The sequence below is a fragment of the Talaromyces marneffei genome, chromosome 4 (assembly GCF_009556855.1).
Source record: "Talaromyces marneffei chromosome 4, complete sequence".
NCBI classification, from domain to species: Eukaryota; Fungi; Ascomycota; class Eurotiomycetes; order Eurotiales; family Trichocomaceae; genus Talaromyces; species Talaromyces marneffei.
The window spans coordinates 1,494,551-1,519,751 of NC_072351.1; the positions used below are offsets into that span (position 1 = coordinate 1,494,551).

At 47.1% G+C, this 25,201-nt stretch overlaps 8 protein-coding genes across 8 annotated transcripts; 5 read left to right on the forward strand and 3 right to left on the reverse strand.

The window, feature by feature from the left end:
* Positions 1–455: 455 nt before the first annotated feature.
* On the reverse strand, positions 456–6,984 carry EYB26_005600 (uncharacterized protein; the record flags this gene model as incomplete). The annotated part of the gene is made up of 11 exons (XM_054264885.1): positions 456–1,790; positions 1,855–2,142; positions 2,194–2,400; positions 2,455–2,707; positions 2,772–3,143; positions 3,199–3,556; positions 3,609–3,743; positions 3,802–3,910; positions 3,966–6,659; positions 6,718–6,898; positions 6,977–6,984. The coding sequence occupies 11 exons, from the start codon at positions 6,982–6,984 to the stop codon at positions 456–458; spliced, it is 5,940 nt and encodes a 1,979-aa protein (XP_054120860.1).
* Positions 6,985–7,894: 910 nt separating this feature from the next.
* EYB26_005601 (uncharacterized protein) lies at positions 7,895–10,162 on the forward strand (the record flags this gene model as incomplete). Its single annotated transcript, XM_054264886.1, has 6 exons — positions 7,895–7,936; positions 8,010–8,556; positions 8,617–9,209; positions 9,265–9,395; positions 9,447–9,463; positions 9,516–10,162. 6 exons carry the CDS (start codon positions 7,895–7,897, stop codon positions 10,160–10,162), a joined length of 1,977 nt encoding a protein of 658 aa, XP_054120861.1.
* Positions 10,163–10,735: 573 nt separating this feature from the next.
* On the forward strand, positions 10,736–12,497 carry EYB26_005602 (uncharacterized protein; the record flags this gene model as incomplete). The annotated part of the gene is made up of 4 exons (XM_054264887.1): positions 10,736–10,981; positions 11,051–11,248; positions 11,315–12,367; positions 12,426–12,497. 4 exons carry the CDS (start codon positions 10,736–10,738, stop codon positions 12,495–12,497), a joined length of 1,569 nt encoding a protein of 522 aa, XP_054120862.1.
* Positions 12,498–13,079: 582 nt separating this feature from the next.
* Positions 13,080–13,850, reverse strand: EYB26_005603 (uncharacterized protein; the record flags this gene model as incomplete). The annotated part of the gene is made up of 1 exon (XM_054264888.1): positions 13,080–13,850. One exon carries the CDS (start codon positions 13,848–13,850, stop codon positions 13,080–13,082), a length of 771 nt encoding a protein of 256 aa, XP_054120863.1.
* Positions 13,851–14,292: 442 nt separating this feature from the next.
* On the forward strand, positions 14,293–15,551 carry EYB26_005604 (uncharacterized protein; the record flags this gene model as incomplete). Its single annotated transcript, XM_054264889.1, has 2 exons — positions 14,293–14,485; positions 14,539–15,551. The coding sequence occupies 2 exons, from the start codon at positions 14,293–14,295 to the stop codon at positions 15,549–15,551; spliced, it is 1,206 nt and encodes a 401-aa protein (XP_054120864.1).
* A 1,996-nt stretch (positions 15,552–17,547) lies between these two features.
* EYB26_005605 (uncharacterized protein) lies at positions 17,548–20,529 on the forward strand (the record flags this gene model as incomplete). The annotated part of the gene is made up of 2 exons (XM_054264890.1): positions 17,548–18,361; positions 18,413–20,529. 2 exons carry the CDS (start codon positions 17,548–17,550, stop codon positions 20,527–20,529), a joined length of 2,931 nt encoding a protein of 976 aa, XP_054120865.1.
* A 1,396-nt stretch (positions 20,530–21,925) lies between these two features.
* Positions 21,926–23,677, forward strand: EYB26_005606 (uncharacterized protein; the record flags this gene model as incomplete). The annotated part of the gene is made up of 2 exons (XM_054264891.1): positions 21,926–23,353; positions 23,440–23,448. The coding sequence occupies 2 exons, from the start codon at positions 21,926–21,928 to the stop codon at positions 23,446–23,448; spliced, it is 1,437 nt and encodes a 478-aa protein (XP_054120866.1).
* A 259-nt stretch (positions 23,678–23,936) lies between these two features.
* EYB26_005607 (uncharacterized protein) lies at positions 23,937–25,114 on the reverse strand (the record flags this gene model as incomplete). The annotated part of the gene is made up of 2 exons (XM_054264892.1): positions 23,937–24,957; positions 25,023–25,114. 2 exons carry the CDS (start codon positions 25,112–25,114, stop codon positions 23,937–23,939), a joined length of 1,113 nt encoding a protein of 370 aa, XP_054120867.1.
* Between the last annotated feature and the right edge of the window lie 87 nt (positions 25,115–25,201).

Sequence of the window (25,201 nt, forward strand, 5' to 3'; positions counted from 1 at the left end):
GCGTCGAGGTCATTTGTTTTCTCCCTCTTTCCGTGGGTATGTTTCAGTGGTCTGGAAATCTATTGTGACAAAATCACTGGAGTTGTGAGGTGTATGGTTGAAGTCGTTTGTAATTCGTCTTTTCTTATTTTCAACTTTCAAACTCGAAATTTTGACATTTTTACTGCTCAAACTGGAATTTGGAATAAGAAATTTGTCAATTTACTCAACTTGTTTGTATCCTTTGAATTCAAGTCACGCATGAATAAGAATGTCATGAAATGAAATTAAGTTTTCTGCATCATCTACACTCAATGTCGTAAAAATGCGAATTCTTAATCTATTTAGAATGCATGCTTGCTTCGTCGTGATTTCGACAAGGATAATAATAAAGCAGCAGGTACTATTGTGATTGATTATAATTATGAAGCATATACTAGAAAGAACAAGGTCAAGTAGTAAGTTTGTTAGTCGCCTCAGTAAGGAATACCATTAGTCAACAACTGGAACTGATCGTAGCCCTTTGTCGAGATATTCAGGTAACTCTTGCGCGTCAATTCCCGCATATAATCTGCCGCTTCCCTCTCAGTTTTGTCAAGGACAAATCGGTCACGGAGATTCTTGATAGTATCTGGTTTGAAGCAGGGCAGGTCACTATCAAGCATCATAGTGACGATTTGGATAAACTTCGTGGCGTATGGCCGAGATGCAAGGAATGCTTTGATTGTGAGTGATTCGAACCATTGATAAGGTTGAGTGGTTGTTGGGTCATGAGAATGTGTTCCTGGTATGGGAAGACGAAGGGCGGAGGATCCCGATGGTGATGAGTTGGAACTACTAGAAGAGGAGTTGTTGATACCGCCTGTAGAAATACCGCTGCCGTTGGAATTGTTGCCGGTGAGATGTGGTCCGCCGCCCATGACTGCTACCATCTCAGAGGTAAGTTTGAACGGTGCCCGCTCAAATCGAACACCTCCTGGCGCAATATCGAAACAGAATCCAAAATCAATATGAATGATGTGGCCTGCGTCATCGATCATGATGTTACCGTTATGTCTATCTTTGAATTGAAGCAGATATGAAATGACCGAATACGATGCCATGCTCTTGACGAAGTTCGTGCGGGCTTCTTGAAATCTTGTTGATTCTTCTCCACCGTATTTGGAGACGAAGTAATCGTAAAGTCCATTGACTGCTTCACGGCCAAGCATGTCTCGCGAGATCGAGTTTGGCAATACATCAACAATTCCACAGCCGGGCGCAGTGGCTGTAACACGGTAGGGAAAGACCCAAACGTCTAGACCGACAGAGTTGAACACACTCCTGAACGCTGCTATCAATTGTAGTGCCAGGACGTCTTGTCGACAATCATCCCCGACCTTGAAGATCGCCGATTGCCAAACTTCATATGTCTCTTGATCTTGTGATTTCTCTTTATCAAGTTGTTTCTTGTCTACTGATGGTTTACCTTCAAGTGCTTTAGTCTTTTGAATTCGGAATGTGGCCATATACGGCGTCTTTGCATGACTTTGCAGCGGTTTTCCTGACTTGCGATCAATCCCAACAACTATACCGTCCGGGTTGCTGGGCAAGTAGACTCCGACCTCCACTTTGATCTTGCGGAGCTCCTCTTCGATTTTCTGTTTCTTTTCTGGTTTACTCATCTTGATATATGGACGTAATTTACCAGAAACGCCAGTGATTTCGTTGAAGAAGGAGAATTCTCGCTCATAGAAATCGCGTTCTTCATTAGAGAAGCTGGACACTAGTCTGTCCATGAATTTGTCCAGCGTAGGTTTGATCGAATCCGGCTATTTCAAGTTAGAAACACAATGGAAAGCCTCATAGGGAACTGGATTCCGGATCAAAACCTACAGTTTCAGAATCTTCATCTTTGTAGGCGTTTGCCTTCATGTTCCAAATCACCTGGTGGGCAAACAACTGAGAAAGTTTGGCAGACTCATATATGTAACGTTCGACATAGCCCAAGGCATCGTACCGCAAAGCCTGTACAAGTTGTGGGACGAAGTAGAATCTGACATCGATGGAGTGGCTTTCTAAAGCCCGCATGGCATATTGAAGTATGAATGGATGATTTCCATAGGCAGGTAGAAAGTATGTTAGAGCTTCAGTAGGGGATACCGGGCTCCAGTATAAAAGATACTTGTGTAACATATCAGCTGTAGGTCATGAATAGCATGAATACCAACATACCTTCAATTGATGGGTAACATCTGCTGGCAAAGAAGGACCAAACATCATTTCCAAACTTTCCGGAACTTCCATCGCCTTCTCCGGAAAATTAAGGAGTAACCAACGCACATCGTTGTGGATCTTCTGGGACGGAAAACGAGTACAGATCTGAATCGCTAAGCTTGCGTTCTCGGCCCAAGCAGTGCGTAAAAGCTGATCAATGATAGCCTTTTCCCTTCATTAATACTCAACACCAAACTAGTCATTGAAGAAGGTACTTACCTCAGATTGATTTTTACCTCCGAAACCGGTTATATAGTGCTTCTTTTCCTGCTCGAGGGGATAAAGCCAAACTCGAAGGCGCATTCGTTCATTTTCAATCAGATGTTGTAGAAGTTCCTGTTTGTTTCGCAATGATTGACGACGGCCTACGTTTGAGGAAGACAAATTTACAGTGTATTTCAACGCGTCTTCAACATCTTTCAGAACTTGATCTTCGGCTTTTAGTTGGAGGCGATTACCGCCAAAGGACCACCTGAAAACCGCTTTTGATGAGCTCGACATATCAAGGAATTTCAATGAAAGTGCGGATGACTAACCTGGGAGGATGTCTGAACCAGCTAAGAGCAGCTGATAATATTTGATCTTTCAATTTCCATTTGTAGGGACGGCTCTGCGTGGTTGAGTATTGAAGTATTCTCAATCCTAGCAAGACGATATGAAAATGAACTTCTCGAGAAAGAGGGTGGCCATTGGTATACTGTAAGGCAATAAGCGTTCTGCTAATTGCTCGCAAGAAGATGCGTTGCAAATGTGAACTCGCCAGCCGTATAGCACTGAAGTGACTTTCGAAGAACTGCAAAATGCGCAAATGAGGAGATAAAACGTCTTGAGCCCGTTGCTGCTCTCGGAGAAGTGCTGTCTTGTCCGAAGGAAGTAATTCTATGGCCGTGAAGAAAGGGTCAGGGTGACTACGATTGGTGAGTATATATGTCGGAACTCTCACTAGCAAAATTGCAGACTCACTTGAAAGCAGGATTGAATATGCCCTTCCTAGATAGAGTGGTAGACTCCCAGGCGGAAGCCACCTCCGCCAAGATTCTTGATTCAGTTTTTGGGTTCTCATTTATAACACCTAGCCAGATTGACACGCCGAATTTAATGGACTCCTTTGTGAATAACTGGAATGGTATGTCAACAAGATAGTGAGCGATTGAGGGAAGATCGTCATCGCTTCTGCAAAGTAATGCTGCAGCCTTTCGTAATGCATCATGTAGCTCGTGACTAGACAGGTCATAACCCGCAGAGACCCTGAGTGAAAGCTGCTTCAGCAGATTCTCTATCACTTCAATGTACCGCGTAAGATAAGGATCAACTGTGCCATCTGTGGTTTGGAATCGTTAGTGGAGATCGAGAATGGTGATCGGAAAACCTACTGGTCTGGTCAATCTCCTTTCGTCTTCCACTCGCCTGGGCGAACTCCGAGTATCGATATTCTTGGCGGGTTGTATACTGAGCAATCAAATCAGAAGCACAGTTGACGTGGTCAACGCCGTAGCGTTCAATGTGGCCTAGTTGATGGAAGACATTAGAAAAATCCTTAATTCTCTTGTCGTCAATAACACATACTCAATCGGGGGTCACTCTGAGGTATTTGAGACGCCATTTCTAGAGCAAATGAGCGCCCCAAAGAGATGCGACCATATGCACCATCATCCTCGTAGTCAGAGAGATACGTCTAATATGATTTGTTAGTCAACACAATACTCTCTGAAGAGGGCGAAGCTTGGTACCTGTAAAAGACCCTTCACGTCCAACGGAGCCAGATTGATAGCGACTATCATCCAAGCTTTGGCTCGAGAGTGGAATAAGTCTAAAGTCCGTTTTCTAGATTCATGATTGTCAGATAGATCAACTGTCACGTCGCCTTTTGTGAAAGTAGACTTCCATCCGTATTCGTCCAAGTCGTTTTCAAGGCAGGATGACCACATGATAGTAAGTAGGTCTAACAAAACAAAAAGCGGATTTCTATCACAGAGAACGGATGGAGACCGACTTATTATCTTGCTAGCACAGTCCAAAGCCACTTCCTGGACCCGGTGTATGCGATGACAGCCAGTAATGAAAATCCTCGCGAGCTGCTTGGATAAATGTGGGCTAGCAAAACGTTCGCCGGTACCGGAAAGAGTTTTGGACAAATATGTATCGATGACTTTGTCCGCAACAGCTTTCATGCATTTGCCCAATTCAGATGATCTCAGTGTTGGATCCAAGAAATATAAGAGAATCCTTGTACAGTCCCCGGCTGAGGCTCGAAGACTCTCGATCAATAAGCTCGCATTCAAGAAGATGATTTCCTGATAGCTGATACGCTTGAGACTGGACTCATGCTCTGGAAGCTCACTACTGAGAAGTTTCCTCTGCTCAGCTAGCCGTTGATGCCCCATGCCGCGCCTCAAGATGATATTCAGTTCAACATCACTTTCTAGTATTTCAGTCCGATTCTCGGGGACCAACGGAGGCGACTTCTCCGCAATACCACATAGCTCACTCCTATATCGCCGTCCAATATCAGACTGAACTGAGATCCCATGCACGGCAATGTTGAACCAGGCATCCCGGAACAAAGAAGCTGTATCTTCATCGTATTGTGTAGGCTCTCCAACATCCTCCTCTTTATTCACATCCGTCGCAACCAAAAGCGCGAGTGGCTTAAGGTATGGGGTGATATCGTCAGGAGATAGAGTAATATCCCTATGTTTGTCATGTCCGAGGTCTGACACGTCCCCTTTACTGATAATACCTTCCAACAGATGCACGAGATAAGTGGCCTTGTGGGATGGACTATGCCTTAGTGCCACAGACAGACGGTTTCTTGCGTTATGGACTGCGTCAGCGATGATACTGTGGTCCCTAAGTAGAGCTTCTTGGTGAAGGCGAGTGTAGAATTTCAATAAAAGCTGAAACTCCGAGGGCTTGTTAACTAATGCCAGGCTAGCAGTTTCTTGTATGATGTATGCATCAGCTATGATGCTGATTCTGCCAATTTTTTGAAGGAGCATGGATTGAGCTAGAGCTGCGATATTCTCATCGTCACAGTTGACAGCGATTGTGACAATTGCATGTATAACGTTACGGTGCGTGACCGTAGAATCCTCCTCGCCATTATAAGAGAGAGAGACGACGCTGTCGGCATTCGAATGATAAGCATCCACAGAAGGACTACTTCCGGAGGCTTCAGCAGGGAGTTGCACTGGACGTTCAGCACCCGTTGTTGTCGGGCTCAAGACATTACTCAATGAATAGAGCGTGGTAATTACAAAATCTTGAGATAACACTTCAAGAATTTTTGCGAGACACTTAGCTGCGACGGAGACAATCAATTGACTTGTGCCACCTTGCGTTATGAACTTCAACAAAAGATGGCTCAAAGTAGAGGCATTGGCAGGGAAAAGCTTTGCAGTGCCCGCCATGACTTTGAGCGCCGTGGTTGCTAAATCAAAGGCTGCCATCTGACTTTGATCGGCCACAGTATCTTCGAGCCATGAAAGCAACAGGTCAGTATCGGCCAGTTCCTCATTCAAAGCCATACAGTTCAAGAAGGCGACTAAGCATGAGGCCTTCACCGAGAAAGCAAGTTCCTGTTGCCATTGAGAACCAATCTGTAGGTAGTCGGCGCCGTCTTCAAGAAGTTGTATTTTATCGGTCAGAACGCCTACAAGGTGCTTGACCAGTGCAACTTCTTCAACGTCATTGGAAATCCTGGCCACAACTTTCCCATCTGCATACTTCTCTAGAAACGATGTATCGTCCGGGGCAGCACGGCCTAGAATTGTAGTGACTGTACAAGACTTGATAAAGTGTGAGAAGCACTGCTGCAATAACATAGCGCCTAATGGCCGTCGCTGAGCAGCATATCTTCGATTATATCTCTTCCAATCTCGTGAAGTGGAATCTGTTGCATTCGAATTCCGAATTTTCGAAGCTGCAGTCTCCACTGCTACGAGAAAGTTGACAGATAGGATACTCCCTAGCCGCTCAACCATGGCTAGCTTCTCTGTTGCATTCCACAGCTCCGTGGAGTGCGAGGCGGCTTCCAGAAAGCCGACTAATGAAAGGGCGATGATCAAGATCTCGACTGGTCCAATGGCAGCATCGAACTCGGATCGCTCAATTCCCCCTTTGACCATTCCCTTCACAGCCCGCATGCAGTTATTCAGATATATCATGATGGCGCCAGTGGCATGTTCGCGGACCGTGGTATCGTTCACGCTGATATTCAGAAGGCCCTTGGTCAATCCATGTGTCAGGGCTTCCCAGGGAGACGGCTTGATATCGTGTAAAAAAGGGGACGCTCGAAATTTCTGGCTGTAGGACTCTGTCAAGTGTCCGGCGAACTGCGAAGTGAGGTTCAGGGTTTGGTCATGGCGAGTAACATTTGAGGAGGTTTTAGCCAGAGCAAGGATGATTTCCAGTTCCCGGAGCGCCTATAGTTACGCATTAGATCGAAGAGGTTCTATTGAATGGGTTCACAAGCAAACATACCATGGGAGCTTTGCCGTGTCCATGGGAGAGCCCATCCCTGAAGCCACCTGATTGAGAACTTTGCGGCCTGCATTCGTTGATCAACTGGCTAACACTGGGCTTCGAGGAGTTCTCCTGGGAGCCTAAGGTGTCCAAAAATGCGAGGCGCTCGAAGGCTTTGCGTCTAAGACCGGAGGTAAGACTATACTCACACGAAAAAAAGATATCAGTATCTGTCATGGTTGTGGCGGGAGGGCAAAGCAGTGGGGATGGAACTCACGCATCCATTGTGATGGTAGCAAACTCCGAGACGGAGCAAATAACTCAATATGTCGAGTCCGGTTACTGGCATCAGAGATAAGTTGTTGAAAGAGAGAGAGGCGTCTATCGATAGATATGTCGAGGAAGGTCAAGGTGCAAACATGGAAGATCCGACCGAGGCTCGAAGGGCCTTCCGCGCGTGTCACCACAGAAAGCTTGGGCCAAATTCGGCAAGAACAGGGGGACGTTCTGTTACGATGTATCACGATTCTATCTCTACAGAGTATATTCTTGTTGAAGTATTTTGTATTTATTCATTCTCGGATATTGATCTCTGTTCTCTTCTTCATGTTTCTACTGCCTGTGCACTGCTATTATGGGCATCGACGCTGGAATCTTGCTTCATGTCTAGGGGCATACGATGATATCATGGGCCGCGCACGAGTGTCCTACCATATAGGCTGTTTGTTTGTATACGGTACGCGGTCGCGAGAAAGGGCAGATACTACTCCGTATAATAGAAAAATTGATGGCATCGTTTGTCTTAATTCGTTGTACCGTCTACTTTTTCATTGCTTCTTCATTGAAAGTATTGGCTGAAGACTGAAGAGAGAGAAAAATATTTATCTGGCCCATCGTTGCCTAGTCCAAGGGCGGGCTTACTCTTTCTCTCGGCCAGTTGAGGCTCCGCCGTGCAGCCGCCCTTCTCCACTGCTCAATTACAATTCCAATAATAATTACGATTCACTATTAACTTCTCTCTTTCTAGACTGCCATTTTGTTAGTGAAAGACTGTTGCATTATCCAAAATATGAGATAAAATCCATTTGACAGATCTTCTCCTCGCCCACGTGTTGACTTGTCCTTGTGTCTTGGTCTGACTGACTGATCGCAAGAAGCATCTTGTTTCACGCGTCATCGTTCTACGCAGTTCCAAATGGCGCCTCGTAATGAGCGAAGCTCGTTGAAGCGTCGACGGGTATTAATTTCTGCCTCTTGTTCAGAGTTTGGTTTCCCTGCCAGTGCTCTTGCTAATTGTTACGAATCTACAGGAAAGCGAAGACCAGCCAGAGGTCGCAAAGTCACAAAAGCCGCGACGTTCAGAACGATTGGCCTCCCAGACCGAAACAACAACCGTCGCCAAAACCCCGGTCAAGAATACCTATCTTCCAACGCCTTTGACACACCATGATTCTACAGCCACGGATATACAAAAAGCCGTAACCATCACCCCCGAGGGGCACCGTATCGCGAGTCCGGAAGACAGCTTGCCAGTCTTTTCGTCTCCTCCCGGTGACACACAAGCGCTTTCTCAATTCGTCTACCCGCCGCGAGCGTTCGCAGACGATGTAGAAGATGAAGCTGCGGAAGGTGTCTGGGGTTATCTGATTCCTCTGGATGATAAGGCTGGACATGCTCTGGTGCTGAAGAAAAGGAATAGCTGTGACAACGGCTCGTGCGGCCAGACTGACAGAGAAGCAACAAGTTCACCCAGCCGAACCTCGAAGAAGCAGTCAAAAACTCCCAAGAAGCTAGACTCTTCCAAATCGCCGGCCTATCCCCCAGGTGGCTATCTGATTGGACGTCACCCTGAATGCGGTAAGCTGAAACCTATATAATGCTACAAAAGAGGAGCGCGCTAACGTAGTCTGTATATAGATCTTGTTTTAGAAATCCCAACCATCTCCAATCGACATTGTTTAATCTTCAATGAAACACAAAACGGAGACGTCGTTGCTATTATTGAAGATCTCTCCAGCAATGGAACCTTTGTCAATGAGGCTATCTTGGGTCGTAATAAGAACCGGGAGCTTGAGGATGGCGATGAGGTTACAATCATTGACGAGGCCCGGTTTGTGTTCCGGTACCCACGGACAAGGGATACCAGTGGATTCCGACAGCAGTACAGAATCCTCCAGCAACTTGGGAAGGGTCATTTTGCAACAGTATACCTTTGCGTGGAGCGCGCTACCGGGAAGAAATTTGCCGTCAAAGTGTTTGAAAGGCGCCAAAGCGAGTCGCAAAAGTCACAAGCCGAAGCTCTTCAGCAAGAAATTGCGCTGTTGATGAGTGTGAACCACCCGAACGTTTTGTGTTTAAAAGATACATTTGATGAGCGCGACGGTGCCTACTTGGTCCTGGAACTTGCCCCCGAGGGTGAGCTCTTCAACTACATTGTGAGAAAGCAGAAGTTATCCGAGAATCAGACTCGTAAAGTATTTCTTCAACTGTTCAATGGTTTGAAGTACCTGGTAAGCAAGCTGGATTCATTTATATTCAGAAACATGGCTGAAACTCGTTCTGCAGCATGATCGCGGCATTGTGCATCGTGATATCAAACCCGAAAACATTCTTCTTGCAGACAAGAATCTCCACGTGAAGTTGGCAGACTTTGGTCTAGCCAAGATCATTGGAGAAGATTCCTTTACCACTACATTGTAAGCTACCTTTTGTTTGACTTCTAGACGTTCAGAGCTGACTGTCTCCAGATGTGGGACGCCGAGTTGTAAGTATAGAACCAGTTCTAGTAGAAGCAACACAGACTAATGATGGAATAGATGTCGCACCCGAGATTTTGGAAGAGTCCCGGCACCGACGATACACCAAGGCCGTTGATATTTGGTCCCTAGGCGTGGTGCTTTACATCTGCCTCTGTGGATTCCCACCTTTCTCCGATGAGCTCTGTACTCCAGAAAACCCGTACAATCTGGCCCAACAGATCAGAATGGGCCGATTCGACTACCCCTCCCCTTATTGGGATTCCGTCCCGGACATTGCCTTGGATCTAATCGATCGAATGCTCACTGTGAACGTTGACAAGCGTATCACGGTAGACGAGTGTCTCGAACACCCTTGGCTAACTGGCAAGTTCCCAAGCATTGCTGACAGCACAGACGGCTTGACTGGCGCCATGGACCAACTTGATTTCTCGAGGAGGAAAGTTGAACGTGAACGGACACTACTCAGTTCAGTTGTCGATGTAGAGGTCCATGATGTCGTCCAAGACGACGACGAGGAAGTGAAGGTGTTTCGCAAGAACCCAGCCAACAAACGCTTTCAGAACGGGAAAGAACACCCTGAGCCGGGACCAGCTGCGAACCGACGACCGGCTGAGTTCGTTAACATGGGTGGCCCCGGAGACCAAGTCTTGTACGAGGACGAGGCAGGCACGCGGTATCCTTCCAAGGGCCACCTCAAGAATTAGGCTTCGCTGTATCCTTCCTTATTTTTACTCTGACAGACCTCTAGCGAGGTCGTACGACGACGGTGTTTAATCGTTTATTTAGTTATGTGCGTTGAGGAGTCTACGAGGTGACCAGAGGCTGATGTAAAAAGGAATGTCAACAATTTCGGGGGGGAAGGCTTTTGTGTATATTATTAGTAGTGAGTATTTAGGAATGAAAAAGATATCTGTGCATACTACATGTAACTATAGTTAGCACTCCTCGCATAAGGTGATTAATATTCTCGGCGATTATATTGGACGATGTCTCAACTGTTCGTGGCGTGACTCCGGGTAAAAATTAAGGACACCGGCCGACTATTCCCATCTTGGTTAGCCAGGCCCAGTTGCCCCTGGATAAGCAGAGCAGCTTGGCGGGCCTCAATATTTTATTAACTAGTTAAAGGGAAAAGGACCTCGTTGCCACATTCGACTCACCGATCATTACTATCCTAACACTCTCTAAACCCGCATTTGCCCGTCTCAACCATTCCGACTTTCTACTGTCGTCCAACGTGATTGATATCGAGTCCCTAACGAGGACCATCCTACATCATGGGGCTCTTCGCCGCCGCCCTCAATAAAATCTGCGACCACAGCTCGACGCAGTCAATCTATGTGCTCGCCGGACTGGGCTTCGCCATAGTGATTGTCTTGAGTGTTGTGATCAATGTGTTGTCGCAGTTGTTGTTTAAGAACCCTAATGAACCTCCTGTCGTGTTTCACTGGTTTCCGTTTATTGGCAACACGATCAGCTATGGTATTGACCCATACAAGTTCTTTTTTGAATGTCGCAAGAAGGTAAGGGCGAGCTCACAGACTCGAGAATGACTTCGGGGCAGATTGGCTGATTTCTCCTCTGTGAATTAGTATGGCGACATCTTCACATTCATCCTACTCGGCAAAAAGACCACGGTCTTCCTAGGAACCAAAGGCAACGACTTTATCTTGAACGCGAAATTGCGCGATGTGTGCGCCGAGGAAGTTTACTCTCCTCTCACAACACCTGTGTTTGGCAAGCACGTTGTGTACGACTGCCCTAATTCCAAGCTTATGGAACAGAAGAAGGTGAGAAAAAAAATATGAGGGCAAGTTCTCTTTTGGAAGAAAATACTAATGAAAATGGTGATGCAGTTTGTCAAGTTTGGGTTAACCTCGGAAGCGCTACGTTCTTACGTCGAACTGATCACCAAGGAAGTCAACGAGTATGTCGCGAACTCTAATGCCTTCAAACAACTTCATGGAACTATCGATGTCGGCAAAACAATGGCAGAAATCACAATCTATACCGCTTCTCGATCTCTTCAAGGCAAGGAGGTACGAGACAAGTTTGACTCGACATTCGCGGAACTCTATCATGACCTTGATATGGGCTTCGCCCCCATCAACTTTATGCTTCCCTGGGCTCCTCTCCCTCATAACCGCAAACGTGACGCCGCCCAAAAGAAAATGGCGGAGACTTATATGGAAATTATCCGGCATCGTCGTCAAGCTGGAGGAGAGAAGGATTCTGAAGACATGGTCTGGAATTTGATGTCCTGCGTCTACAAGGATGGAACCCCGGTCCCTGATATGGAGGTTGCCCATATGATGATCGCTCTGTTGATGGCCGGTCAACATTCTTCATCTTCCACCATCTCTTGGATCATTCTTCGACTCGCTTCGCAGCCCAAGATCACCGAGCAACTGTACCAGGAACAGATCCGAGTTCTAGGTCCCGATCTTCCCCCACTAACCCACGAGAACTTGCAAAAACTCGAACTTCAAGCCAACGTCATCAAGGAGACTCTTCGTCTACATGCGCCTATTCACTCTATTCTCCGTGCTGTCAAGAGCCCCCTTCAAGTCGAAGGTACTCCTTACGTCATTCCCACCTCTCATAACGTTCTCTCATCGCCTGGAGTCACTGCACGATCCCCTGAGCACTTCTCTGAGCCTTTGGAATGGGATCCTCACAGATGGGATGGCGTCAAGGCCGCTGAGGATGACGAGCAAGTCGACTATGGCTATGGTCTCATCAGCAAAGGTGCTGGAAGCCCCTACCTGCCTTTTGGGGCCGGTCGTCACCGTTGCATCGGTGAGCAATTTGCATATGTTCAATTGGGCGCTATCTGTGCGGCATTAGTTAGACAGCTCAAGTTCAAGAACTTGCCAAATGTGGAAGGTGTTCCAGCAACTGATTACTCTGTAAGTTTTTTACCGATTATTTCGATTTCAGACTGTGTGCTAACATGTATTCTTATAGTCATTGTTCTCCAGACCCTGGGCGAACTCTGTCGTTCAATACGAGAGAAGGGATGCGACTACCAAGGCTTGATATGCCCAGGCTTTCATTGGCGTCTCGTCTTTTCAGGAGTAAGGTACTGCATGTTTTCTATAATGTCACTTTTCTCTATACATCACACCAATATTAATGTCAGCAAGTCCGTGCATTGTTTATGTCTAGAGCTAAGGCCGGGACATACACATGTTCATCGCTATTCCATTCTTGTATATTGTTCCATAACGAGATTACTTGAAACTTACCACGAGTACTGTATATCTTGTGGGATATAGAACTTTTAATGCCTAGAACAACTTTATCTATATATACAATTAAGATGAAATTTTACGTCTCAGATGTTTTCCTTCCTATCTAGGTAGTAGTAGAATTTGAAGCACAGTATTCGTTCTAATATGAACATTGGTAATGGAAAGAAGTAACGAAATTTTACATGTTCTGTGATGAATGGAAACTAAGATACCGCAACGCAAATCCCGCTGACAGCCCAACATAATGTACAAATATCCCCATGACATGATGCAGTAGAGGCATGAAATAGGCTTTCAAGAGGCCACAAACGGGCCTCCAAATAAAAATCTCCGCATAGTCACACTGGTGAAAAAGAGAATGACTCGCTTAAGCACCAGCAGCCCTTCTCTCCGCACTTCGCTTCTTCGCCCGGACTTCAGCCCGTCGTCGTTCACCACCATCGACCTTTTGTCCGCGTCTATCCTCCCACATACCTTCCGTCGCTTTGATCAAGACCGCCGAGCCGTTCGTACCCTTCAAGGCTTGAATGTATGGTCCTTTCACCATGGAGCCGTGATGAATCTTCATATGGGCATACTTCTTGATTACGTCGCTGGACTTGTACTCGTACTTCTCTGCATCAGGTGCAATATTCACAATCACCTTTCGCATTCCCGGCGACAGTGTAGCGGATGCACTCGGCAACGACTTATTAACCTCCTCACCCTGCGTTATCGAAGACTCGACGGGAACCTCAACAACACGAAGCTGAGCAGCGCCATCAACGACAACATCCAAATCTCCGCCGGGGCCGTAGATGCCATGTTTGAACTTCTCGCGCTGCCTGAGCAGGTATCGTCGTTGCCTGGCCGGTTCAATTCCGAGTTCCCGTAATTCTGTAGAGGAGAGGGAGAAGAGACTGTCCCAGGAGGTGAATTTGCTGGCATGTTTCGACATTTCGCGGCCAATCAGGGATAGGAATGTCTGTACATCAGGGACGAATGGAGTCGGTTGGGGAACGATGGGCGTTGCTCGTTTCTGATGAATACATCTCACGCATTGTGATGCAGGTGTAAAGGTGGAAGAGGGCGCAAAGGCACCGAGCAAGGTTCGCGACGAATTTATGATGCCGCCGAAACGGCGACTGGGGACGAGCATGTTTGCTTTCCGTCAATCAGATCGATTGACTATATACCATGAATTGTTGTTATAAGTATTGTGGAAAGATATTGTTGGAGATTGCGCGAACTGGGTGTTGAGCAGTTGTTGAGTTCAAGCGCTCTGCTCGTAAGCCTTGACACAAGTTGACAATCGTTTTTTTTTTGAGGTTATCCAATCGGCGTCAGCAGGGTTTGATGTCGGACCCGTCGGGCTAGGGGCCCTGGCTGGATCAACAATAGTCCGCCCCGCGAAGCTCAGAAACATCTCGAGCTCTCATCTACAAATCATCTATTCAACATGACAGCGATAGACTGACTATATTTCAAATCATGGGCCTCTTCTGTATTATTTGAATTGCTGATGTGAGAGAGGCCTCATTTCTTCTTCTTTGACTGAATCCTGTACTTTGCCCTCTCATCAGCTTTCTAAAGCTTCAAATATGGCAGTATCACCTCTCATCTCACAAACGCCTTCTGGTGCGTCGGCCTCAACATCTACGGCTTCCAAGGCTAAAAGTCTTGCTGTCAGAAGTGGGAGTCAGGGAGCTCCGGCATCTCCTTTCAACAATGCAACCGTAGCTACCGGGCTGTCTGATCAAATAAACGAAAATGTGAGGCGGAGATACGTCAAGGGTATGAAGTGCTAGTTTTTTACGCTTTCTTATCTGTCTGACCAAAAAGCCTAGATAAAAAGCTCGGTGAGGGTACTTATGCCGTGGTTTACCTTGGATACTTACGCGAAACGCCTTCATCCCTTGTTGCCATCAAGAAGATCAAAGTCAACGCAGAGTATCGAGATGGGCTCTCAATGGACGCCATCCGGGAAATCAAATATCTACAAGAATTGTCTCATCCCAACATCATCGCTCTTCACGATGTCTTTTCCTCCAAGGACCAAAATCTCAATCTCGTGCTCGAATACTTGCCCCTGGGCGATCTTGAAATGCTGATCAAAGATGGCAATATCCAATACGGTGTGGCAGATGTCAAAGCTTGGATGGGCATGCTTACAAGGGGTGTCTGGTTCTGCCACGAAAATTTCGTCCTTCATCGTGATATCAAACCGAACAACTTGCTGATTGCGTCAGATGGCGAAGTGAAGCTTGCTGATTTCGGTTTGGCCCGATCATTTGCTGATCCGTACTTGAATATGACGCACCAAGTCATCACTCGCTGGTATAGGCCCCCCGAGCTGTTGTTTGGTGCCCGGCAGTACTCTGCTGTAGTAGACATATGGTCGATGGGCATGGTCTTCGCAGAGCTACTTCTTCGTGTGCCCTTTGTGGCTGGAAACAGTGACATGGACCAAATCGCCAAGATCAGTGAGGCATTCGGAACTCCGACGGAGGAGAATTGGCCTGGTGTCACCAGATTGCCCAATTACATACCGCCTGGAGATCGAACTACTCCTTTACAAGGGAGGGAATTTTTCTTACGTCAGTTCCCTACGGCTGGGCCTCTCGGTGCTGATCTCTTGATGTCGATGACCACTCTTGATCCTCGTAAGCGGAGTTCGGCACGTCAGATCTTGCAGCATGCTTGGTGGAGAAATGAGCCCAGACCGACTCCTAAGGAGTCTCTTCCACGGAAGTCAGGAGGGTCGCAAAAGATGGGTAGTGATCTCTCACGGCGAGCTGGGGAAGATTCCGAGGGTCGGTTCAAAAATGCAGCTCGACAGCTTGATTTTGGAGTCAAATGAGCACGGTATTTGGCTATTGCAAATAATGGATGGCCTTCACACCATTCACCTCGTCAATGGGCGTCTTAGTATGTTATTCTATGTTCTCAACCTGCTTGAGCTCGTTGGTTTCCATGAAATGCGAAGCAACACCTGAATCAATGAACCTATTGAAGGAACGCACAAACATTCGAACCGCTACACATCCAACGAATAAATGGAATATTCTGTTGACGCGGAACCCTTGAAAAAGAGGTCTTCCTCCTTCCTATGATGCATTGATATGATTGGAGAATCAGAAACAGCGACTTGAAAGCGGATTTTAGATTCGACCAAAGAGCTGTTGTCATGTTCGCTGGCTGGCTCGGGTTGGCATGAACAGGCTGATACATCAGGTTATTCTCTTCGTTCAGGGCCCTTTAGAACATCTTCAACGCAACCCTATCCCATGACAGAAAATATATAGACCCTAACAATCAAGATTGCGAAATGTTCCCGGTTTCATGGTAGAGACGAGTATGCATTTAGCGCCGGCCATTCTCCCTAAGCAGTATACACACGCGCTCGTGGTTACAGTTGGTGTAACAATCCCACCCTGTCACGACAGGGAACGTTGAATTATTGGCACGATCTCTTCAATCAACGTGCAACACGATCAAAACAAAAGAAATACTCCGTAGGTACCGAGTAGTTCTGTAGTACAAGAAGATGCTGAACGAGTACAGAGTAAGTGTGAGATGTCGGAAATGAGATTAGACGTCAATCCGGCGATCCGTCAGCTTACTTCTCCTGTTTGGTGGAAGGATCCTTCTGTGCCAGACGCTTGGGCCAAACATTATTATTCTGCAGTCAGTCGCTGTACCTATATGGGTATTGGGCAATCATTGCAGAGAGAGAGAGTGCTCCTCACAAGGTGGATGCAGGCTGTTCGTCCTTGAAAAGGAACAATATCCTTCTCACTGCGTCCGTGTCCATGACGATATTCTCGTCCTCCCATGCATTCTGATAGGTATCCCCATGCTTGCATACAGAGAGTATACCACCACAGCCATACATTTTGAATTGGCGGAATCCCTAGAGTCCTATTTGCCAGGCCAGGGATGTTGGCTCTTGATTGTTCAGGCCCCTTGTGGGTAGAAGAGCGCTTGACTAAGCTGGAGTGAGCCTAGCCACAGAGAAAGTGAAAGAGGGAAGGAGCCTATTAGCGGCCGCGAAGATAGGAAGCTACGACGGACTAGCGCCGCAGGTTACCCCTTATGAACCTTCCCTCGCTTTTTCTTGACTTACAGAGTACTTTAGTTAATTTCTAACGTTCTCGACTTCCATTCTGATCCATACTACGAACTATTCTATTGAAACCCACTCCCTCACCCACTTCCACAAGAGAATCCTCTCTCTTCAGTACCCGAATAGAACCGCCATTGGACGCGTTTCGGCGCCGTATTTACATTTGCTTATCCTAGGACCAATTGCGGGAAATCCCCCACGATAAGCAGCAACGCTTTGATCTGTCTGTCTGACCTATCGCAACCACCACATCACTCCTCCTCCTGTCTGTGGGTTCACGCAGTCAGTTTCTCATGTCGCCAGGTTGTTCATAGAGAACAAAAGGATATCTCGAATCAGTTCGTCGCTTCTTCGCAGCCTCGAGTTGCGAGTCTCCAATATTTGTTGTGATGTGAGTTTAGAATCTGCCCGCATTTGCAGCTTTGACAGCAAAGAGAAGAGTTATACCCTGTTCATGAGAGACACCCCCCAACATCATGAGGCCAGGTCACTCGAAATCGAAAGAGTCTTTTCGCTCTGTCCTGGTTTATCATTTCTAGCAAGCCTGTGTCAAGCTCATTGAAAGAATGCCCTGCTGATAAATACCAGATGATTCAGTGAATATAGGACTCCCGGTAAAGGCCTCAACTTGGCGAAAACCGTCATAAACTGAAATCGACCAATGGACTGAGTCATATACGGGCATCTCGTTACAAAGGATAATCCGACCACACAGAAGCGGCAGACCACCATGACCACTCAGTCCACCCTGCCTCGATCATCGAGCCAAGCAAGCGACGCACCGACTGGCACCCTGTCTTCGCTTCCCCCTCGAAAATTGAAACCGTTATCTACCGTCTCAGATGCCCAAAGAAGCGCGTCGCCATCACCCTCCAAGCTTCGTCCTCCCGCAAGGCCTTCGTTAGGCGGAAACGGCTCCATGCGTTCCATCTCGGGCACAACAACACCAAACGGAACCGACAAAAGTTTGCGAAGATCTGTCAGCATAGCAGCCTTCCCTCAACCCCCAAAGTCGAGCGGCAGATTATCAATGGCCTCGATATCAAGTTCGACTTCGCATGTTCCGTCGACGGCGCGCAGTACCCCCGACATTACCAAGTCAGCTACAATCAAACCCAGAAAACAGTCAAGACTCAGTTCAGCAACCACTGCAAGCAATCGTAGCTCAAAAGCGGTTTCCCTTCTCGATCATGGCGGCGACGGAAAGACGGTCTTAAACGCGGCAGTCAGCAGGGACTCGGAAGGTCAATTCAGTATCTCCTCCCCGCCACACAGTAGAAGCTCGTCAGCGCAGGGTTCGTATTCAACGAGCGCGACGACATTTGATGATAACGAGGAGACGGAACATGACTCCAAGGATGCCTTGGGAGCGGGCAAAAGGGGCGCCCGACCAAAAGAAGCAAAAGGCAATGTCATCGTTAGTGTGCGAGTACGACCGGATACTGGCGCAAACGAAAACTCGCGCGCAGAAGGAGAGTGGATGGTCGATGGTCGAAGGTCATTGATTTCTTTTCGAGGAAAAGAGAGCTACGACTATCTTTATGGTAAGAAATCACAAAGAAACATTTGCAGTATTCAACTCTAATGACGTCTAGATAATGTTTTTACCGCGCATGACAACAACTCGAAAGTTTACGATTCATCAGCCAAGCGACTGGTCCGGAGAGTCATGGAAGGCTACCATGGAACTGTTTTTGCATATGGAATGACAGGAACCGGAAAGACATTCTCGATGCAAGGAACTGCCTCCTCTCCCGGTGTTATCCCGTTAGCGATCACCGACATCTTTTCATATATTCGCGAAACCCCACATCGAGAGTTCCTGCTTCGTGTCAGTTATTTGGAAATCTACAATGAGAAGATCCACGATCTACTTTCAGCTTCGAGTGCGGGCGCAACTGGTCCCAATGCGCCTCCACAAGAAGAAATCAAGTTGCGCGAAGATAGCAAGAGAGGTGTCTATGCTACCCCTTTGAAGGAGGAAATCGTGCAAAGTCCAACCCAACTTCTTCGTGTCATTGCGCGCGGAGATCATGCGCGTAGAACTGGCAGTACGCAGTTTAATGCACGGAGTTCTCGAAGTCATGCTGTTGTCCAAATTGTGGTTGAGAGTCGTGAGCGAGTACCCAATGGTAATTCGACCCAAGACAAGCGGTCTGCCGTGGGCCCAGGAGGTGTACGAGTCTCAACTCTAAGTCTTATCGATCTTGCTGGTTCTGAGCGTGCTGCAGAGAATAAAGAGAGGCGGACAGAAGGTGCTCACATCAATAAGAGCTTGCTTACTTTGGGAACCGTTATTGCGAGACTTTCAGAGAGCAAGGAGAAATCGGCCAGCGCTGCCGATAAGGAAGGCAAGCATCTACCTTACCGTGATAGTAAATTGACAAGGCTACTACAGCCAGCATTGTCGGGAAATTCGCTCGTTAGCATTCTCTGTACTATTCAGATAGGCGCATCCGGCAGCGCTGCCCCTGCCAACACGCACACGAATGAAACACTCAACACTTTGAAGTTCGCTGCCAGAGCAAAGAACAATATTGTCAGTCATGCCAAACGAGCAGAAGAGGCGTATGGAGGAAATGGTGATGGCGGAAGTAGAGTGCTGCTGGAACGATATCGAATGGAAATCCAGACTCTGCGTGCTCAATTGGAAACGCAGAGCAAAACCCAGGCAGAAAACGACATTAAGATGGAGGAAGACCGAATGGAGAAGGAAGCTGAGGCTCGCCACGAAGAACAAATGCTCGAGATGCAATTGGCTCGGACCGCTCTCAAGGAGCGAATCGAACATTTGAATCGACTCATTCTTTCGTCCAAATCTACTGGGGTCAATAGCCATAGTGGCACAGCGGCTTTTGATCGATTGTCAACCATGTCCGGGGTAAATGACACGCGTACACGGTCATTATACTCTTCATCGAGTCAATCGACCCTTGGTGCGAATTCGCTGCGACGGACGGTGTCACAACAGTCTCTGCACAGCACTGACCCCGGCAGCGCATATCAATTTCGACGTTCGTCAATGGTGCCGGACGAGGATGATGATACCGTCGGTGAATTTGGTGACGGAAATGCTAGTCTGCAGATGCAGTTGACTGCGTTACAAGCCGATTTGGCAGATAAGAACCGGTACATATCCACACTCGAACGACGACTCCTTCAAGCGAGGCGGTCAAGTCATTCGAGGATGTCAATGGGTTTGTCACAGTTGAAGAACGGCGATGATGTCGACATGATGGCGCTGTTACGTGAAAAGGACATGGAGATTTCTGAGCTGCGTATCCAATTAGACGACAAAGACCGGATGCTCACTGCTCTTCGTTCAGCAGCTCGCCAGCGAGACGTTGCTCAAATGACCATTGATATCCCAGGACAGGACAAACGAACTATTGGGCATCAGAGTAACGGGAGCAATGCAAGTTCACTTGCCAGTCCCCTAAGTGCCAGCAGTCCGGTCAACACCCTTTCACTCGCCAGTATTTCAGAACGAGAGGTCAATCCGAACAGGAAGAGTGTGGACGAGGTGTCTCGCATGCTTGATGAGATGATACAAGACCGTGTTGAGCAGGGTCATCTGAACAAGACTTCTCGTCGAAGCCTGTTGTTTGCGAATGGAACAAACAATCAACCAGACCCGATCTCACCCAAACCGCCTGCAATCAGCGTTCCCGACCCGCAAACTTCCATTGTTGAGGTGCCAGAGGATGTATAACGTAGCCGTTTATTCATCCGTTCGTCCATGATTTGGTTTCGACGAACCCCAATGTTGATGATATAATTATTCCTATTATCCTTTACACGAAGGACATAGAATTCCGTCTTTGTTTTCGGCTTTTCTTTTACTGCTCAATTACTCATTATTGAACGGCGCGTGGGATTCTGTTTTAATAAATCAAGATTCTGTTGATTCCAGCGAAGTGTTTGGGGATGACTGCACATCTGTTCTCCCACGCATATTTGGTTTTCGTTCCAACGTTTTTGTTGTTTTGTCGGCCCTTGTCACGGCATAACGGCATACTGTTACCATGCTGCCACGAGCCTAATTTGTGCTGCTGCATGCCTATCTAATGTCTGTTCTTTCTTCTTTATTCTCCTGGCCGGGTTGTCGGCTAGCTTTCTGATACCCCAGGTTTTCTGTTGAATGTGTACATCATGACTCTAGAAGCTCAATCTGTATTCACTCGTCTCCGCATTTAGGGTAGCATTGATAGACGGAGTAGTGTATGCGTGATCTGATGATGATAAGACGATGAAACTTGAAAGGTCGAGGAACGTAAGCTGTGGCAGAGCCAGAGGAAGAGTAAGTAACATTCAACATTGAATGGGTTGTTCAGTTCAGACAGAAGGAAGGGAGGAGCTAGCGTCAGTGTCATGGGAAGTGCCCCTCCCGTGTTTCATCTTGACAATCTTCCGTCCACTCACATCGCCTCTGCTTACAACGCCACCTCTTTTTTCGTTGCTCCGTGAAACATCAACGACGATTCGGGGCTTGAATCCAGACACCTTGCGTCTGGCTGACCGATGGATTGACAGGCAAACATGTTTATCACCCTTTCTCAGGCCCACCAGTGGCCTACTCCAAACAGCGTTGCATATTGACATGTATTTTCCATTCATCTTTGTTTGGCTTAAGCTCTTAAAGAGTTCATAGTTTTTTTTGGGCTTTGTTTTGCTACTACAACTACAGTAACCTATGCCTGGTTGCAGAGTATTTCTTCTTGGACTCGTTTCTGGACTTGAAGCTCAAGAATATATTATTATATACACGATCATTTTCGACCTTTCTTCGACTGGAGCGAGATATACTTGGCATACTATTCGGGCGTATCGCTCTACTACTTTTCATTGATTCGACTTGACTTATCTCTGGCTGTCGGAGGCGCTGTTATTGGCAGTGACAGAACGAAATTCATGGATCATCAACTATAACGCTGACTTCAGCTACTATTCAAGTAGTCCAGGGTCATCCAGAGCTGCACCGGTCAGCGGTACTTGTCGTGCCCTTTGTCACTTCAGAGAGCACAGGCAATGCATGAATATACCCGTCTGATATTCTTTGTTGAATCGTGTCCTACAATTGCCATTGCCTGTCTCATAGATCCAGCAAGATGATCATCTCATCTCGACAAAATCCGGCCAAAATGTCTCTTCGACGAACGGCTGCACTCTCTCCGGCACTCACTTCGAAAAACAGCTTGTTAGTCCCGCTCATCGATTCACCACTGCCATCTCCCATTCTTCCTTCAATCGTTCCCAGTCATGGAAAAAGACTGCCAGGTGCTGGGAAACGCAAAGCATTTCGCATATTCCGCTTATTAGCTGTGTGCGCAATAATCCTCACCCTCGTACGCATGCCATTGCTTCAGTTATTGGGTGTGCCGACTCTCGTTCAGTGGCTTGCCGATGACAGGAACTATCAATTGCCCTCTATACTTCCGGTCTCAGCGTCTCCTGTTATAATGACAAACAAACAGGGCCGTCAGAAATGGACTGTTCATATTCCGGCTGGCATGGAATTTCCCTACGCCCCGTCACAGATAGAAGACTTAAGTTCGCAATGTTTTCAGATGTCTCAGCAGGTTTCTGATGGCAGACATCAACCTTTTGATTATTCTCAATCCGATCCTAATTTTATAGATATTACCGACAGACAGTCAGCTAGACAGATGACAGGTTTACTGTCTAATGAACAGATTGTTATCCAGAAGAGATCAAATCTATACTGTGATAGCAGTCTTACATTCGTCATGCAATCCGAGGATGCAGGACTGGGGACCACTCTCATGAATTTGTGGATAAGCTATGGACTTGCACAAAAACAAGGACGCAATTTTTTCATTGATGATACTAATTGGGCGTATGGAAAGTTTTCAAAATATTTCAAATCGCCTCCGAAACCCATGTGTCGCCAACCACCGCCAGCATTCAGGCTGCCTTGTCCTCTTCAGGCACGACATCTTGTTGTGTCTTCATCCAATGCGCCCTGGATTTTTGGGGATACCTTCAAAGAATACTTCAAAAGTCCTTTTGCCGCGAGTGAAGCGCAGCAAAAGGTAATTTTTGAAATGGCACGCAGTGGCTATGAAGCCCTTTTTCACCTTATCGGCGATGATGCTACGTATTTTCAATCGAGTATCCAAAGACTGAACAGAGATGTTCGGTCCAAAGGCGGCATTGCAATTGGTATTCATGTTCGCCACGGCGACTCACACCCACTTGAGCCTCAATACAAAGCCTCCCATATCCCTCTCGATAGGTACGCGAAGCGTGTTAGCACAATCTTCCATGCCCACTTGCAGCAAGCGCATGGAGATACTGCATTGTCTCAGTCTATGGCATTACACTCGAAAGTCATGCTAGCTTCTGACGACCCCGAAGTATATACTTCGTTCGAGCTGGGCGGAGCTGAGAGAGCTCAAAACTATATTGCTCTAGCAAGTAAATCAGCCCTAGATGCTGCGAGAAATGAGGGTCTATCGAACGAAAATATCGGCTGGGAGGGAGGTTTCTTCCAGGACATGTTTTGGTCTCTCGGCGTTGAGGCAAGTGACTACTCTGAGCTCGGGGGTCCATTTCCTTCCAACCGAGGACCAACCGAGCCAAAGACACTGAGTGTTGACAGCGTCGCTGAGCAGCGTCACCTGCGACCATCTAAGGAGTCACTGCAGCTTCGGGAATGGATAGCTCGTGCATACCTTTTAGATGTGGCAGTCTTGGGTCAAAGTGACCGAGTCATATGTGGTCTGAGTAGCGCATCATGCCGTCTTCTGGCTGTGATGATGGGCTGGAATAAAGCCGTCACGCATAAGTCATGGCAGAACATTGATGGGAATTGGCATTGGTCATTTATTGTTCCTTGATAGTACCATGGTGCTATAGATAATCGAAAGAATCGAGTTAGTAAATAATGGCTAGATAATTGTTGAATGTATTAGGGTCTTCTCCCCCCCTAATGTTACGTCCACGCGAATACAGGATAATCACAGGTATATATATTAACTTTGGTACAAAGTAGACATCTGGACCCAGATATAGACCGCTTCAGTAAAGATATCAACAAACGCCACCGAACAATAGCGGCCTATTCATGGTCTCATCATCGTATATAGATATGTTCAGTTATGCAACAATCTCGAGCTCAGAAGTCCGGTTAGTTGCGTATACATCCTTCCACTCATCCCATAGTCGGTTCAGTTCCTGGACATATCTGCTATGTAATTCATTGATATAGTCCTCGTCAACCTTGTCCTGGTGGCGTTGCTTGATGACTTCGATGGGTCTTCCAACAACAACATTGAGCGGTCTCCGATAGGGCATTAGGCCAACGTCATAATTGAAAACACCCCGCGCATGAAACAACGGTACAGTGAACCCCATAAATTTCTTGATAAGGATCTGAATCTTATGGATAAAAGGATGCTGTTCCGAGTCGACTTGTTCATATAAATCGTTCTCACCGAACCCGAGAACGGGGACCAAATCAGCGCCCGTACGAGCAGCCAACTTCACGAAGCCCTTGCGACTGTTTAGAATAAGTCGAAGACTGCCCGGTTGCGCATCCAGTGATTCGCGCGCACCCCCGACAACAATTGTAATTGCTCGCCCCATTCCTTCACCGTTGGTGCCACCTTTGGTCAATAGATTCTCGCATGATTCACGCGATACACTAGCTAGTCCCATACTCATGGCATATTCCCTATAAAATGGTATTCTGAAATTTGAATCCAAAGTGAGTAGAGTATTCGTGATCCCCGGAAACAAATTCGAGAAACCGAGAGCTTCCGTAGCAAAAGCGGCAAAAGCACCGTGAGAAATTATGCCATGCGGATGGTATCCGAAGATATATTTTCGAGTAGACGGCAGTTCTGCTGTACGATGTAATTTGGCGGGGAAGTATGAAGCGTATAGTTTCCAGGCTCGGGAGCCGCGAAGCCACTGTCTGCGTCGTAGGGTTCCGGATGTCGCCGCGTTGGAAAAGAGAATATAAACAAGGTAGGGGACAAGTAAAGGCCAGAATAAGGGCATTGCGCAGACGAAGAAGAATAGGGTCAGGCATATTGCCATCGTCAATGTATGGTAGAGGACAACGAAGGTCTGTAGGCGTCTTTCGAGACCGACGTTTAGAGGCGCCCATCGAATTCTATTTCAGAAAAACAGTCAGTAAATTCATCAAAGTCGTACGGATGGCTCATGAAGGGCACTCGCCCGTGTTTTTCAGATGTGCCATTCCTCTTGTCGTTATAAGAATCTGTAAGGCCGTTGCGCTGGACCTTACTTTCATGCTCAGCGATGGCCATGATGGTGTGGTTGTCAGAGAAACGAATGAGTTATCGATGAGTAAATGACATGACAGTTCATCAATGGGGTCGCATTTATAGAAAGAT